This window comes from Alligator mississippiensis, unplaced genomic scaffold (genome assembly GCF_030867095.1).
Source record: "Alligator mississippiensis isolate rAllMis1 unplaced genomic scaffold, rAllMis1 scaffold_107, whole genome shotgun sequence".
Lineage (NCBI taxonomy): Eukaryota > Metazoa > Chordata > Crocodylia > Alligatoridae > Alligator > Alligator mississippiensis.
This window is the reverse complement of record NW_026775361.1, coordinates 52,021-68,095: the sequence shown is the minus strand read 5'-3', so window position 1 is coordinate 68,095 and position 16,075 is coordinate 52,021. Positions and strand designations below refer to the sequence as shown.

Here is a 16,075-nt window from a genome sequence, read left to right as displayed (position 1 = left end):
GGGCAAATCCCTGCCCTGGGCAGGAAAGAGCACCGGGGTCATATTACCCCAGTCAGGTGCTTGTCCAGTCTCCTCTTAAAGACCCCCAAGGTAGGGGAGAGCACCACCTCTCTTGGAAGCCCATTCCAGATTCTGGCAACCCTTACCATAAATAAGTTCTTCCTGATGTCCAACCTAAATCTGCTGTCTGTCAGTTTGTGGCCATTGTTCCTCGTTATTCCAAGGGGAGCCCTGGTAAACAGAGCATCTCCAATTTCTTGCTGCCCCCCGGATGAATTTGTAAACAGCCACAAGATCCCCTCTCAGCCTTCTCTTGCAAAGGCTGAAGAGATCCAGGTCCCTCAGTCTCTCCTTGTAGGGCCTTACTTGCAGGCCTCTAACCATATAAATGGCCCTTCTCTGCACCCTCTCAAGGTTATCCACATCTCTTGAAGTGCAGAGCCCAGAACTGGATGCAGTATTCCAACTGCAGCCTGACCAATGCCACATAGAAGGGAAGTATCACCTCCCTGGACCTGTTCATGATGCACTCTGCATGACAGAGTGCATTTAGCTTTACTGATCAACTTGTCACATTGATGGCTCATACTCATCTTGGAGTCAACTATGACTCTGAGATCCCTTTCTGCCACTGTGCTGCTGAGAAGGTCTATAGGTGTGAGAAGGTGCTGCTGAGAACCCTATAGGTGTGTTGGCAATTCCTTCTCCCTAGATGCAGCACTTTGCATTTGTATTTGTTGAACTGCATCCTATTCTTTTCTGCCCACTTTTCCAACCGTCCAGGTCCACCTGGATTTGATCCTTTCCCACTAGTGTGTTTACTTTACCCCATAATTTCGTGTCATCCGCGATTTTGGACAGAATGTTCTCCACGCCCTCATCCAAGTCGCTGATGAAGACACTGAATAGCACAGGTCGAAAAACCGAGCATTGGGGGACCGCACTGTCCGCATCTTTTCACCCTAAAGGACTATGGACTTGCACATAGATATGTATGTACTCAAGTGAGTAATCATCTTTAAAGTCAATAGGACAGCTCCTACAAGTAAAGTCACTTGTCTGTATTTGAAGAACTGGGACCTTGACTAGATAATCGGGCACAGTTATTTTGTGGAGTGATCTTGTGGCCCTTTTTCAGGCAAAATTTTAATTAAATCACTGGGAAGTTTTCTCTAAGGAACAACTGCTGAGAGAAATCTTGTTGCAAGTGTATGTTAATAAAAGAGTGTTATTTAAAATTACTTTTAAAAAATAAAGTTTCAGTCGGAGCTCTCAAATCTGTCATCTGCTAATCTTTAGGGTGCACTAAATTTTGCCATACATCACAAAAATTGACATGCATGAAAAGATGATGCCTGAAGTTATGCCCTAAAAGTAAAATCTAATGTTTAAAGAGACCAAGAACTCACCACTTGTGTTTCTGTTAATCAAGATACCAGTCATGCACATTCAGTCCTTACTATCAGGAGGTGCAAACAGAGATTGGGGGCACAAAACAGGCAAGTGAATATTACCCTATAGAGGGAATCTGACAAAGAATAATTAATTGCCATTTTGAATACTATGTACCTCATTTATTTATAGTATACTGCTACTAAAATGAATTGGATAAAAGTTAGCTCAATGACATTAAAGAAAAGTTACATGGTGGCATGGAGAGAAAGAATTTGATCTTTCAGAACTACTTTAAAACTCACGTGGCACCAGGTACACAGCTGCCCTGCTGCTCCTCTCAGAAAATAACGGGCCAGACCTGCTCTGTAGAACATTTGCTATGGCCGGCAGAGCCATGGCTTCCATGGCACTTCACAGCGGGGGCTTTGCCAGCATTCTGCCAGTCAGATGCCTGGAGCTTTGGCAGAGGGGGAGCTGTCCCTGCACCATGCCACTCCATAGCCAGGTGGCACAGAGATGGAGGTGCCTGGGTCCTAGTGCCTGCCTGTCTCAGACCTGAGCTGGGTCATTCTAGCACCCTGTCAGAAAACACTGCTGACCCCTGGTATATAAAATAATCCCAGTAATCTGATCAGCAGAAATGCAGGAGAACCATGGATATACACCCTAGGGCTCACACAGAGTTCTGATGTTAAACACTACAGCAGTTCTCTTTGTAGGATCAATTGTAGGATTATATTTTTTAAGCTTCAAATTTAGATTTAATTTTTAAGAGAAAAATAATATAAACTCCAATAGGTCCACTATGTATACTGCACATACATATACAGTTTTCAGGGACAGAGAGAGATAGAGATGCATACACATGCATAGAATCTTAACCTGTTACAAGTGTCTATTGAAGACTAGGTCCTACCACATGGAATACAATTTTTTTTTTTATCTAATAAACCTTTTTTTTTTAAGTAAGACTTGCCCTACAGTTTAGAATTTCAGTCTTTTCAGACAGAAAGTGCCCATCCTCCTCCCATACACATTAACTGTGGCATAGCAACATTGTAGAGACTTGTCCCTTAATCAAAAATATAGAATCACTTTATGAAAAATCATAAAATATAATCTTGCATAAAAGCTATTTTGACAACCTAAGAACAAGCTACTGGGCAGCAAATATGGTTGCTTCAGCCTGGCCCCACTAACAAATTCAATTAAGAAAGCAGGGGGATAGTGTGCACAGGCAAACAGTGCAGTAAAACAGGCAGTATGAGTGTGACAGTGACAGGTTACAGTACTATCCAGTCTCTGGAGTGAAGTCAGAGACTCTCCTATGGAACCTCTCTGTGCTTTTAACACTGCTGCAGAGCTTCAGGGAATTCTAATTGTATAAACAGTTATGGGGAAATGAGACAAAGAGCAAACCTATGTCAAGTCAGTGGTGCATGAGATACATATATTTTAGCATTAGCTATTTAGAATATGAATTTCTGGACTAGCACCACAGATGCATTTACCAAAATTCCCCAAAATTAGCTAGTTCCTTTTTTTATTTTCAGTCTGATTATACAACGTTTCCCAAAGCTAAAGCATGTACAGTAGATTACTTTCCCCTGTATTCCATTTAGGTGTTTGTTTTTTTAAAACAAGACATATTCTCCAACATCTATAATATAAATAAAATCCTAACGCTTTAAAAATCTGCCCTTCACACAAGCCTAACAATACATATTTAAATGACTTATTGTACATCTTCATGGTTTTTTTTAAGGCATGGACAATGGCATATGAATGGGAACAGCTTCCAGAAAAGCATTATGTCTTTTTGACAAGGCCAGCCCAAGCACATCACATCAAAGGACTAATCTGAAGCCAGAAATGAGAGAGTGTTGTGACTCGAGAACTTTACCAAAATAAGTTACAACAAAACGGATTTTTTCTTTTTCTTCCCTTTTTCCTTTCTTTTTCAACCCTCTCCCTGCACTGCCCCATCCCATCCCCCATTACTCTTAACTTCTTTTTAAAGCACCGGTTGCAGTTTTGTGTTGTACTACTACTTCAGAATGACTATGGATAATTTATCTGCTTCTTCTGTTCTGCATTTTCAGCGTATGAACATTAAAAGGTTTTTTTTGTCTTTTTTTTGTTTGCTTGGTTTTTTTTTGTGTTTTTTTAATGGCTGCTGCAAAATTAAAAGGATCCAAAAGTGGTCAGGAGCCTGGTCTAATGCACTTTTGAAAGTCCTTTATAAAGATGAATATAAAAAGCAAATGGTAGGTTTTGTGTAGACCCACAAACCACACTTAGCTATAAGAAACATATTGTGCATAGTTATTTTTTTCTTCAGAGAGTGATATGTTTACCAGATCTACATTCTCAGTTTACCAGAGTACTGGGGTTTCTATTTTACTAAAGCCAGGATCCTTTCGTAGTTCCCAATAGGCGTCATTAGAAACCCAGGCTTCTCTTTGATTGGCATCGTTAACTTTTCTGCAAAAGGTTAAAAAAACAAGAAAACAGACAAAAATAAAAAATATGCAAGAGGTCTTAATAAAAATGATTTCATATTTTAAAAGAACAAAGAAAAACAATCTTTTGCCTGTCTTAAAAGTGAAAGATTGTTAAAACATCCTAAAGGTCTAATACTGTCATCTGAGTCATGCAAGTGGACCCCTGCACCCATCTGAAGCCTTGCTGACTGAAACAGCTATAGCATGGAGGGGATCCATTCACGCAGGTCTGGCTTCAGGCTCAGAGGTTTTCATCATTTATGCTGTTTATTTCATTTTTGCACTTTGCTTCTCTTCTACAGTGAAATTCTACCAGGTGGTTTCATCGCAGGGTTTGCATAAACTAACATAAAGGCTCTTAATTTTGGGCTTCCCAGATTTAAAAGAAATATTTAAATTAAAAATCACACCCCCACAAAAATTACAATTTAAAAATATCTTAAACATTTTCTGTTCAATCTGTTTTACAATCTCTTTTTCTGCTGCCATTTTTTTGCCATTTTATAGTTAAACCAGGAAGATTATCTATATAGAAACTTGTATGGCTCTGGCCCATGTCTTTCTTGATTTATGGACAATTAAGGGGATTCAACTGACAAGCCAGTCACTCTCATCAAGCCAGTCATTTGATAAGTAGAAAAATTCCTTTACAATATGTTAAAATGTATCAGACATGGAAAGTATACACAAAGATTTTTCTTGATATGAAACGGCATCCCTATTTTCACTTCTTCATTGCACTATGCTGGGGCCTTCTGTCTTAACATTCAAATGTCCTCTTTGTTTTTCTCATATGTTGATGGACTTACAGTAAGATGCAGGCTTATTACTAAAATGAATTTACTCACTTAAAAAATTTTGGTTTGTATTCAATGTTGTTTTCTTCCATGTACCGCCTTCTACTTCTCTGGAGTTCCTCTATTCTCTGCTTATCAGCTGATGCTGCTTCTACATTTCCTTCTTCCAAAAATCTGTCCAGACAATAATAGATTTGTTAGCAGTTAGATGTTGTTAGCTTCTATAATAGTACCTTATGTAAAAACATTGTCATAATAAGGTTCAGCACAGAAAATAATGCTCACTGTAATTGAAAAGAACAGTGCAATTATGATCTATTTCCTTTCTTCAGCTCTAGGCACCTGGTTTAAGCCCTGGTCCAAAATATGAAAGTTTTTAATTTATACCTTTCTGAAATGCTGTCTCTTTGAGCAGAATTCAAAGTGCCTTCTTAAGCATCTAAATGGAACTTAGGCAGAGTCTACGTGTCTAAGTTCCAAAGAGCAATTCAAAATGGCACTGCATTATTTATTAGCCACAAAAATCATTTGGTGCCTCTATGCTGGACTGCAAAGTTACCAGTGTATCTACACGATAGCTTAGTCCAGGGGTGCTCAACCCCTGTTTCTTAGGCCAAATCCAAATCCAGCTGTGTAACCATGCCATCCAGCCTGCAGGAATCCCTATGGGTTGGGAAATTTGGCAGCAGGATTGCAGTGGAAGCTCCTTGAAGCTGGATCCAGCCTCTTCCAAGCTGCTGCTGCACAACAGGATCAGGACCAGGCCCACACCCTGCTCATCTGGATTGACCTGGGCTGCTCCCTTCCCCTGCCCCCTCCCCACATGTCCAGATCAGGGCTGGGCCACTCTACTCCCATACCCTTCTCCACATCTGGATCGATTCCAGGCTGCTCCTCCCCCTCCCCACCCACCTATCCAGACTGAGGCCACTCTGGCTCCTTTCCACCTCCCCCATGCATCAGGATTAGAGTTGGGCTGCTCCTTGCCCCCCATTCCTCATGCCTGGATCTTGCACTGCCCCTTCCCCACACATCCAGATTAGGGCTGAGCCATTCCTCACTCTCCTGGATGGCCAGATCAAGCATGGGCTGTGCATCCCCACCTGTGGCCAGACTGGGCCCCCACAGCACTGTGCTAGATTGAGCCTACCACCCGGATCTGGCACCCCTCACTCAACCCATGGAGTGAAAAGGCTGGGTACCACTGGCTTAGTCCATGACAACTCCTTGGACCAGGAGTGTTCTCAGAAGTGATTCAGGTGGAGTGCTTAGGTAGTCAGGAAAAAAAAACACGTCTAACAGCAGGTACCTGTTGGTGGACACTGTTTCCTTGCACTGGAACAGGAAAAGACATTTTACAATGTGTCTTAGCTCATCCAAAGCAATTCTGCCTCTGCCATAAACATTTTTTATGGCACTAGCATATCTGTCTTCTCCCTTTTTTCTGAACTCAGGAAGCATTTCCACTGTAGCATTATACATTCTTTAACAGCAGAATCTACCAATGATCTGGCTCCTGGCACACATTCATTTAAAGGTGCAATGAGATCTGACCCCTAGTCCCAACAATCGTGCCTTCTGCCATTCCACACATGCATGGCAGGAGGTGAGATTTTGGGATCAGGGAGCATATCCAAGTTGCCAATGCAGGGTGAGCTCAGGATTATAATCCTGAGCTCCCCCTGCACTGCAAAACTGAAAACTGAGTGTCCACAGATCCAGGCCTGGAGCCAATTATCACCTACTTGTCGGCTCCAACCACAAGACCACACCAGAGTCTCAAAGTGGTCCTGGTAGTCTGTGGCTGTGGCCAACATTCAGCTGAATGGGTGGCAGCCCCAGACTGTACTGAGATCCCAAGTGAAGATCCTGCTGTAGTCCTACGGCCAGAGTGGACAATCAGCTGATTGTCTGCCCCTGCCCTGCCAAAGGTTTAATTGAAGGTGTCATATGAAAAACATAATGTACAAGATTTTTATGGCTAGTTTGCCACTGTATACCACTTCATATTTATTGCACATTAACACATTAATCATCACATAAATGTAATACGTAGAGGGGGCCTCTGAGACATAAACACACCGTATTGTGCGGATCCGGACAAAATTCAATACTGGTTTCAAACTCTTCCCCTTAGTAGTCAGATATACTAAATATTTAATGAGCTTTCTTGCCTTTGATCTGGCCTAAATCGTGCATCTGTTGCTGGAAGAAGATCTTTTAACGCAGGATCTAACTCATTGAGCTCAATAGCAAACCTTGTAAAACCATAATAACGTTCATAGTTCGTTGGCATGGAGCCTGTATGAACACATGCAAGAAAGAAATATGCTTGTTTTAACAATTGTTATAAACATACACATAAAGCCTCATGAATTTAACAAAGTTACAAATCCAGTAAAATAGTTATATATTCTAATACTTTTAAGTAAAATTAACATGCATCTAATGTTATTTCCTATGTGGAACATATTTTACTTAATATTAATGTTGATAAGATTATACAAGCTTTACTTGCATGATAGATCCAAGACTTTTTAAATCTTCCTCTGCTTTTGTGAAATCTCTGAGAAGTTTTCATTCAAGATGAGCACTTTTGCCTCTTTCCAGAAAAGCATCATTTATAGAATAATTACATTAAAGCAGGGGCGGGCAAAATATGGCTCACTGGCTGGATCCGGCCCACCAAGCACTTTCATTCAGCCTGCAGGGCTGCCCAATAAATTGTGCCCCAGCCCTTCTGCCCACGAGGGTGGAAGCGAGCCACCCACGTGTACACCCACCCCCTAAAATGCCCTATTGCCTTGCTCCCACCCTCGTGGGCTGAAGGGCCCTGCCCGGCCAGCATTCAGCTTCTAGGCAGACCTGCTGTTGCTGCAGCCCCCAGGTACCAGCTCCACTTCCCCGGTCTCCTGCAGGCTCCAGACAGCAGGTAGGGAAGCAGCAGGGCCTGGGATGCAGCTGGTAGGGAGCCCGGAGTGTGGGGCTGGCAGCAGCGCAGAGCTGCGCTTGGGGGAGCAGCATGTGGGTGTGAGGGAAGGCGGGGGGTGTGGGGAACCCACCCACACTCCCTCCATGGGGCAGCAGCAATAGGTGGGGTGCTCAGGGTGCAGCTGCCCGGTGGAGCATGGCTCCGGGCCACACTGTACATTGGGGCAAGGGGCACAGCCTCCCCCGAGCTGTCTGTATTGCCAGTGCTCCCTGACACTCACGTGCAGCTCCTGCACTCACCAGGCACAGGAAGGGAAGCCACACATGCTGGACCCAGGTGCCTTCCCTGTCAGGGCTGGGGCTTCCCCTCCTGAAGCACAGCCCCAGCAGGGAAGGCAATGGGCTCCAGCAGGGACCACCAGCGATAGACCACCCCCACACCACCCCCCTCTCTCACATTCACAGCTCACACACCCACATTCTACCACACACACAGAGCCACACACCCCCATACACCCCCCCCACAGCATACACCCCACCACACACACCATACACTCCCCCACACACCATCCCCCCACCCACTATACACAGACACACACCACACCACCCCCCACACCACATATACACATACCACACAATATACAAAACTCAAAATTTATTTTTAAGTTATTATGCAATCACCTCTATAGACAGTACGCAAACACAAATCATGACAAAAACTACCCAACTGAGTTAGCAGTTTATCAGCATCTCCTTACCTGGCCTCCATATACACTTTGCTGAAGGTGCAACTCCACAGTACAGTCCTTCGTGCCACTTTCCAAAGAGGCGATGCACAACCTTTCCTTCTTGGTCCATGATAACTCCTTGGACTTCATTTGCATTTGAATTCCAGTAATTTAACTGAAATGTAACAAAGCAAAGGATTACAGATCGATTTCCTCATCACATTTTATCACATTAATTTTAAAATACAGTTGTTCTAAATATTACTGTATATGGATATTCAGAGAGAACATCTCCAAGAGACAAAAATTAAAGTTTTTTTTTTCCTTCAAAGCTGAAATATGAATGAGGATGTAACATATTTGAATTTTTCTTTCCAAAATTATCAACAAACCTATAAAGAATTGTCTAGAGACCTGGTAGAGGTCTATAAAGTTTGAAGTATAAATTTGAAGGGCAGGGACTTTTCATGGTAGGTCCTTGTAGAGCACAAGTCATGATTACTGGCACTTATATTAAAATTTACTTCAAATATGTCCTAGTTGCACTGGAACACAGGAAAGAAAATGTTTTTCTGTGACACTACAGTTCTGCATGCCTTGATCTCTAAAACTAAGGAAAACAAAAAGTTCTCTCAAACTTTTTAGCTGGTGGAGTACAATGAAAAATATTTAAATTTACATTATTTTCTATACAGAAAAAATGCACATATAAAATTAAAATGCGTACATATTTGCAAATATTACTGAAGAGATTCCAGATTTTGCATCAAATCTGTCATTTCTCAGTTTACTGTCAATCTACATAAATGTTGAAAACTTAAAATATGAATACTGAGTACTTTGGCAAAAGTATGTTATTACATGGCTTTCATGAGAACTGTTATCTGTTGTGCTGTAAAAAGGTTTGATTATCCTCATTAAACTGTCTGCATATATAAGCACCAGACAGCCTCTTTGCCAGGTGGCTTCCTGCATCTTTTTGGCATCCAAACACCCCATGAAAACTGAAGGATGAGCTTCAAGTGTTTTTTCTCTTCCTATATGACTGAGTTTCTGATTAATTCCAGTTGATAGTATGGAGGAACTCTTGTGCCAAGTCCAGTAAACTACACATGGAAGGTGGAGTACTTCCATCCATAATACCCTGCATTTGCTTTTCTTGATCCTCTTCACAAACATTTCTATTCCTTACACCTTTATTTCTGGGCCAACTATCCAATTCATGAAGCAAGCATTAATGAGTCACTGCTACCTTTGAAATGGGCCTTTTGCACTTGCGTGTCTTTATACCACTGAAAATATATCCTTTATTTCCATTATTTTTAGGAGAAAATTCAGCTTTAAAAAAAAAAAAATCAATCTAGAGTTATATTTCATATATGCCCATCATCAAGACATCTGTATACAGTAAAACAAAGCACCACTGTTTTATGAGATAAGATAATCAGAAAAATTCTAATCCTGTTTAGACTAGCTTGACACCAGATTAACTACAATGAAGTCCACAGAGTTGTTCCTGATATTCATGTTATTAAATAGCAGAATATGGCCACTCATAACATTTAAAATAAAAAAGAGGGATAGGTAGGTGGATGGAAAGACAGACAAACATTTTACTGTTGTATCACAGAAAGTTACCTTGACAAATGTGAGTTTACAAATACAAATACTGCTTTTTGTGTTTCTGATAGTTATTTCTCCATAATGTTCTATCCATCTCCTTCCACTAAGGATGTTATGTATGCAGGTTGTGACTTTGTTCCATGCATAGTGATCTCCATACCTGAGGATAAAGTTATGAAATAAATGGAAATGAAAATTAAGTTGCAACATTACTGACAAAGTGAAATTCAGCCATATTATCATATAAAAAATATCCCTCAAAACTGTTTGAAACAACAGTAAGTTGCTCACTGTAATTAAAGCTTCCATTTTAATTATGACTATTATTTCCTAATGCTAACCCTGAATCAGTTCATATGGGTGACATTCACCCCCATTGCAGCGGTCCAGTGAGCCATGAATGCCTGGCACTGTGTGAATTCTCAAAATGTTGGCCACTTTGTCCCGAATCAATTACTTCAATAGGATTTACTAAAATGTTATACTGTACTGGTGCTATAGTTACAATATATTGCTCTCAGATGCAATGGGAGCAAATATAAGAAAAATGAATCAAAAATGGAAAAAGAAAGTGGACAACAATAGATTAGTGGCATATTGCTCCCAACAGCATTAATAGGAGCACCACTTGCAAGTTAACAGATGCTATTCTTCTGCTCTATTTAGCCCTAGTGAGACCTTACCTAAAGTACTTTGCCCTGTTTGAACACTGCACTTTATGAAGGACAAATTAGAATAAGTCCAGCAAAAAGCAACAAACATGAATAGAGGTTTGAGAAACATGATTTTTAAGGAAAGGCTGGGACTATTTAGTTGGGAGAAGAAGAGAAGACTGAGGGGGTGATTTGATAACAGTCTTCAAATATCCCAGTGATGCTTATAAAGATGATGATGATAGATTATTTTGTTTGTCCAGAGGCAAGGGTGGATCCAGGATTTCCTAGAGGGGTTGCAGGAGCAGCAACCCATGTTGCAGGGGTGGCTGCTTCCCCTGTTCCCAGTTTCCTTCACTCCCCAAAGTGCAAGCAGACTGCTCAGAGGAAGCCTCTGGGGACTTTTAAAAATCCCTAAAGCACGTAAAAATCCTTCCTCCCTTCCCCTTTCAGCTCAGAGGCACACTCCCCTCCTCTTCCCTCACTTCCCCTGACTCCCACTGCTGTCTTCTCCATTGTTTTGGGGGGAAGAAGCTCCAGAGACAGTAGGGTTGAGCCAGGGGCTGGCTCAGCTGGGAAGGGGACAACAGAAACAGGGTGGTGGGAGAGTACTTGGCCTGACACCCTCCCAGGCCACCCTGTCCATCCCTACTGCCACTGTCCCCATCCCCAGCTCAATGAAGGTAGGAACAGCTCTGGTGCTTCCCCACCTTCGGGAGAGCAGAAAAAGGCAGTGGAGGGAGGAAATGGAGGGTGCAGAGGGCTGGTGAGAGGGGATGTCTTTGGGCAGGAAGGGGAAGGGAGAGGATTTTCAGCTGCTTTTGGGACTTCAGAAAGTCCTGGAGGCTCCTACGGTGTAGTGCAATCCAAAAGGGGGGATACAGCTGTGCCACAGCACCCACTCTGGATCCACTTCTGCTCACAAGGGCCAGAACAAGGTGCAATGGTCTAAACTGTGGTAAAAGGATGGATATTAGGAAGAACTTTCCACTATGAGGGTGGTTAAGTATTAGAACTGGCTCCCCAGAGAGGTTGTGGAATCTCCATCCTTGATAGTTTTTAAAATCAGGTTAGACAAACACTTGGCTGCAATGATTTAATCATGGATGATCCTGACTTGAGCAGAAGCGATGGACCAGATCACTGAGGACCACCCTTTTTGGCAGGTGTGCCACAAATTAAGGCCTGTATTCGCCTCATATGCCACCCCAAATTAGACAGCTTCCAGAGGTCCCTTCCAGTTCTACTTCAGCGTGATTTTAACTCTTATAACATGGGAGATTTGAGCAGGTAGTTAATATCTTGCCTGTTACTATGTTTCTGAGGTCTGTACACTTAATTACAAACCATTCAGAAGGAAGCAGTATAACCCAACATTAAACAAAGGAAACAAGACAGTAGCTTACTTTGGAAGAGTCACATTCAGTGCTCCAACTGGAAGAATTTCCATCGATTTCCCCCAGAACTTATTTTTCCATCTGATATCTAAATGAGAGTGGAAACTTTACAAAATTACAAAAAAACCCAAACTTTATTTGCACTGATTTATGGTATACCAGATCAATCTATGCTAGACCCGTTTTGAACAGAACAGTAGCCTGATCTGGAGAAAAGGGTTATACCAGATGAAAATCAGTCCTCCAACCAGTCAGAGAAACTAATACAGAAAAGCTAATACAGGTCTTAAAGTTTTTACACAAATAACACTGGCGATTATCATAATGCATCAGCTCATTTTAACACAAAGTGAAACACTTCAATACAGCAGTCAGCACCAACTTAACATTAAAAAAAAAAACACATTTAAAGTCCCAGATGGAAAACACACTAACATTTTTAGATGATAATTTTTATTTACATAAAATTGGATCTTTGTCCATTGAATTACAATATTTACCTTGCCAAAACACAAAATTCTTTGATTCACAGTGACAGGCAGAAATGGGTGGATGGTGGCTAACCTGAAAAAAAAAATAATGGAAGCGAAGAGTGGTTTAACACATACACAAAAAAGCTTTAGAATCAATACAACTACTATTTATGTAAAAGTTAAAACTAGAGGTACACCGATAGAGATGTTTTGGGCTGATATTGACAGCTGATTTTTAAAGAGGCTTATCAGCCAATACTGATCTGATTTCCAATACCCAGCGCAGCAGTTTGCAGAGCAGCATCCAGCTGGTATGTCTGTTGTGGTGAAAAGGGAGGAGGGAGGGAAGAGGGGGGCAGATTGAGTCCCCTGCGGTGAGGGAGGGAGTAGGGCTGGGGCAGACACTGCCCAGCCAGGGTGAGGCAGGGCATGGGAAAAAGCTGAGGCTCATCCAGGTGGTGTGGGGAGAGGGGGGAAGCACCTGCTGCTTCATGGGCCAGTGCTGGGAGGGGAGCTATGGGAGGGGCTGCAGCCACTCCAAAATTCACCATAGCCCCCCCCAACCTCCCCTCCTAATGCTGCCGCCCACCTTGCCCTGAGCACAGCCTGGCCCAGACCCTGCTTCGGCCCCAGCCCACAGCAGCAGCCTGTCCCACCCCAGCCCCACACAGATCTGGGGGCACATGCTCCCCATACACTCCATGGGTGCGCACAGCTGCAGGAACAGATCCCACCCCCAATGCCACCCAGACAAGTTGTGGCTCTGTCCCACATCCCGTCCCACTCTGGCTGGGCAGTGCCTGCCCCAGCCCCAGCCCCACTCCCTCCCTCCCTCACCGCAGGGGCCTCAATCTGCCCCCTTCATATCCCTTCCCTCTGCCCTCCCCTTCCACAACAACAGATTTACCAGCTGGACGCAGCTCTCCAAGCTGCCAGGCTGTGCTCCTTGACACCTATGTGCTGTGGCTGCAGCTGTGCGCATGCACGGGGTGTTTACTGGCCAATTTCTGATACAATTTTCTTTATACAAGTGCTGATCTGATATCGGACCAATGCATTGGTGCACCTCTAGTAAAGAGTGTTCAATAGTGTATATTGTTAGAAGAAACAACTAAACAAAGAACCTCAACATGATATTCTGACACTTTAAAGGAGATGGTTTATATGAATCCCTTTTGCTATACACACACACACGTATATATATTACACACACATATGTATACATGTACTGGCATTCAATAAATTTTTCAGTAGCAAACTTTCACTAGAAAATTAGGTCACTTTTGTAAAGAAATCAAAATCTATTTCTAAACTTTCTTTAGCAGTTACTTAGAAATAGATATTACCTGCTCTGAAAAAAATCGAAATCCTTTATCTTCTCTAATACATTCATAAGTCTCACCAAGCACTGGATTAAATGGCTTGCTTCCTGCTCTGAAGTAAGTGGAAGCATATCCGGAAGCTGCAAAGGCAGCTATAAGAACCTGTTAAAGAAAACAAAGAAGAGAAAATAATTGAAGATCCTTTAAGGTGTTCTCCCACATTGTTTAAGCATCAATGTGAATAATTTTTCCATTTAAAAGTACTTAATTTCCCTCTCATTTGGAAACAGTTTGTTTACTGTATGTATTTTACTTGTTTGTATTTTACTTGTTTACATGTTTGTATTTTAACAGTTACATATTGATAGAAAGCTGTCAATGTACCTAAAAGTAATGGAGGGGAAAAAAAAGCCTACAGCTTTCTATTTTCATGGTTTCTGGGCACTATACAAAATGCGAAACAATACAAAAGAATCAGGCTTCTTTCCTTAGCACTTGTTTAATAGCAGAAATTATGTTAGCTGACCTCTTCTGTACCAGTACTGTGACTTTTTGGTCAGCACTTACAAAAAGACTCATCTGAAAGTATTCAAGGCAACGTTTTGCTTGTATAATATTATGATTGTTTAATTGCAGATATCGCACTAGACAGCAGAATAAATTGCATCTGTTATCTTCTTTCTAAGATGTATAACAATGACAACTGCTTTATCCAAATATCCATTTTGAACTCGCCCAAGCCTGGATGAAGAATTGTTTTTTAGCATGCAGACGTCAAGCAGGGACATTAGAAGATCCAATGCCAGGTTAATCAAAAACTTCACAGCTATAGCCTTGTCTGCCAGAAAGCCATCAATAGTATTACTCTCTCCTTCCTAGTTTCTGTATGTTCTTGAGAAGTGGTGACTGCAGTAGGAAGGCACAGAGCACAGATACTGCTTGTGTGCAATCGGGTTGGAGTATTGCTGTAGACATGATGGTCCAGGATATGTATTCTTTTGTTTTTTGTGATATCTTTCATTTGGACCAACTGTATAGTTGGGGGAGAGAGAGCAGGACTTTGGGAACCATAATGTCATCAGTACCCAGATGATTTATCTGAAGTCTCCTGGCTTCCTAATCCTTGGAGAGAGAGTCTCACCAAAGTCCTGTGTGGGATTCCACATGATAGTCCTGGGAAGAATAAGTGAAAATCTGAGCCCTCGCATATGTGAAGTTGTGCTGTACTAAACTCCTTACCATGCGTTCGTAGGGGTCATCTGTTTCAGCAGCCTTGTCCAAGAGTTCACTGTATTCTAGTTCTTCACAAAGATGTTGCAAAGTATTGAGAGGTTCATTGAGCTCAACTGGCATGGACACTTTGGAGAGATCTTTACCAATATTATTTCTTAAAATATTCCACAGATTGATGTTACTGGTATCAGGACTGGGAGCTGGAAGACAAGTCCGTCGTCCATTCCTGAAGGCGCCTCCTGTCAGCTCACCATTGAGAACTGGAGGGAAAGTATATTACTGCATTGAAATAGCATTTTGAAAATAGTAAAATTCATTCATGGGACCAAAGTCACCACTGATGTAAGCAGATGCAATCTTACTATTATCAGCTGAGCTGTGTTTGCTTACACCTTCGGTAAATTTGGTTCATGATATGAAACAACATCAATTATTAGTCTTTTAAAAATATGGTGTTTACTTTGTCGGGATATGTTGTCAGTGACACTGGTATTGTCCTCAGATATGTTATCACTCACATCACTGATGTAAGATTCATCATCAGAAGCCTAAGGAAGAAAATAAATAAAAAATATCAAGTGTATAGTAAACACATGTAAGTTAGGCAAGAATATAATTAGAAAAACAAACGTTCAAAGAAAGTATCTCCAGCTTGGCAGATTTTAAACTAGATCTACCACCTGTATTTCAGTTTGCACATACAAAGAAACAAGCTCTAATAGCATAAAAAGAAGTGTTATATTCACTTTATTGTCCTAAATTCCAAATAACATAGACAAAAACCATTCAACCTCATTTTACCTAATACTCCAAATTAGATTCCCTCTTTACCCTCAGTTGGTCTGAGTCAAATCCCATCAAAGTTTCTCCCAGAGAGCAGATGGAGAGAAGAAATCCATGGCAGATGTTAGCCATGTTACTTAATGAATTACTAACGGAGCAAAAAATGCTGAAGTGATGAGTAATTTAAGAATGTATAAAAGATAAGAGAATAAAAGCTCATTAACTTCAGTGGGATT

General features: G+C 41.7%; 1 protein-coding gene across 1 annotated transcript in view; it reads right to left on the bottom strand.

Annotated features, from left to right (window-relative positions):
- Positions 1-3,044: 3,044 nt before the first annotated feature.
- LOC132243336 (oxysterol-binding protein-related protein 6-like) overlaps positions 3,045-16,075 on the bottom strand; it is a 60,671-nt gene continuing 47,640 nt past the window's right edge. Inside the window, exons 13-22 of the mRNA XM_059720155.1 lie at positions 15,517-15,604; positions 15,063-15,316; positions 13,848-13,985; positions 12,529-12,592; positions 12,038-12,116; positions 9,994-10,138; positions 8,386-8,530; positions 6,871-6,997; positions 4,748-4,870; positions 3,045-3,879 (exon numbers count right to left, since the gene is read on the bottom strand). Coding sequence (XP_059576138.1) covers positions 3,771-3,879; positions 4,748-4,870; positions 6,871-6,997; positions 8,386-8,530; positions 9,994-10,138; positions 12,038-12,116; positions 12,529-12,592; positions 13,848-13,985; positions 15,063-15,316; positions 15,517-15,604 — 1,272 coding nt within the window. The 3' untranslated portion in view covers positions 3,045-3,770. The remainder of the gene's footprint in view (positions 3,880-4,747; positions 4,871-6,870; positions 6,998-8,385; positions 8,531-9,993; positions 10,139-12,037; positions 12,117-12,528; positions 12,593-13,847; positions 13,986-15,062; positions 15,317-15,516; positions 15,605-16,075) is intronic.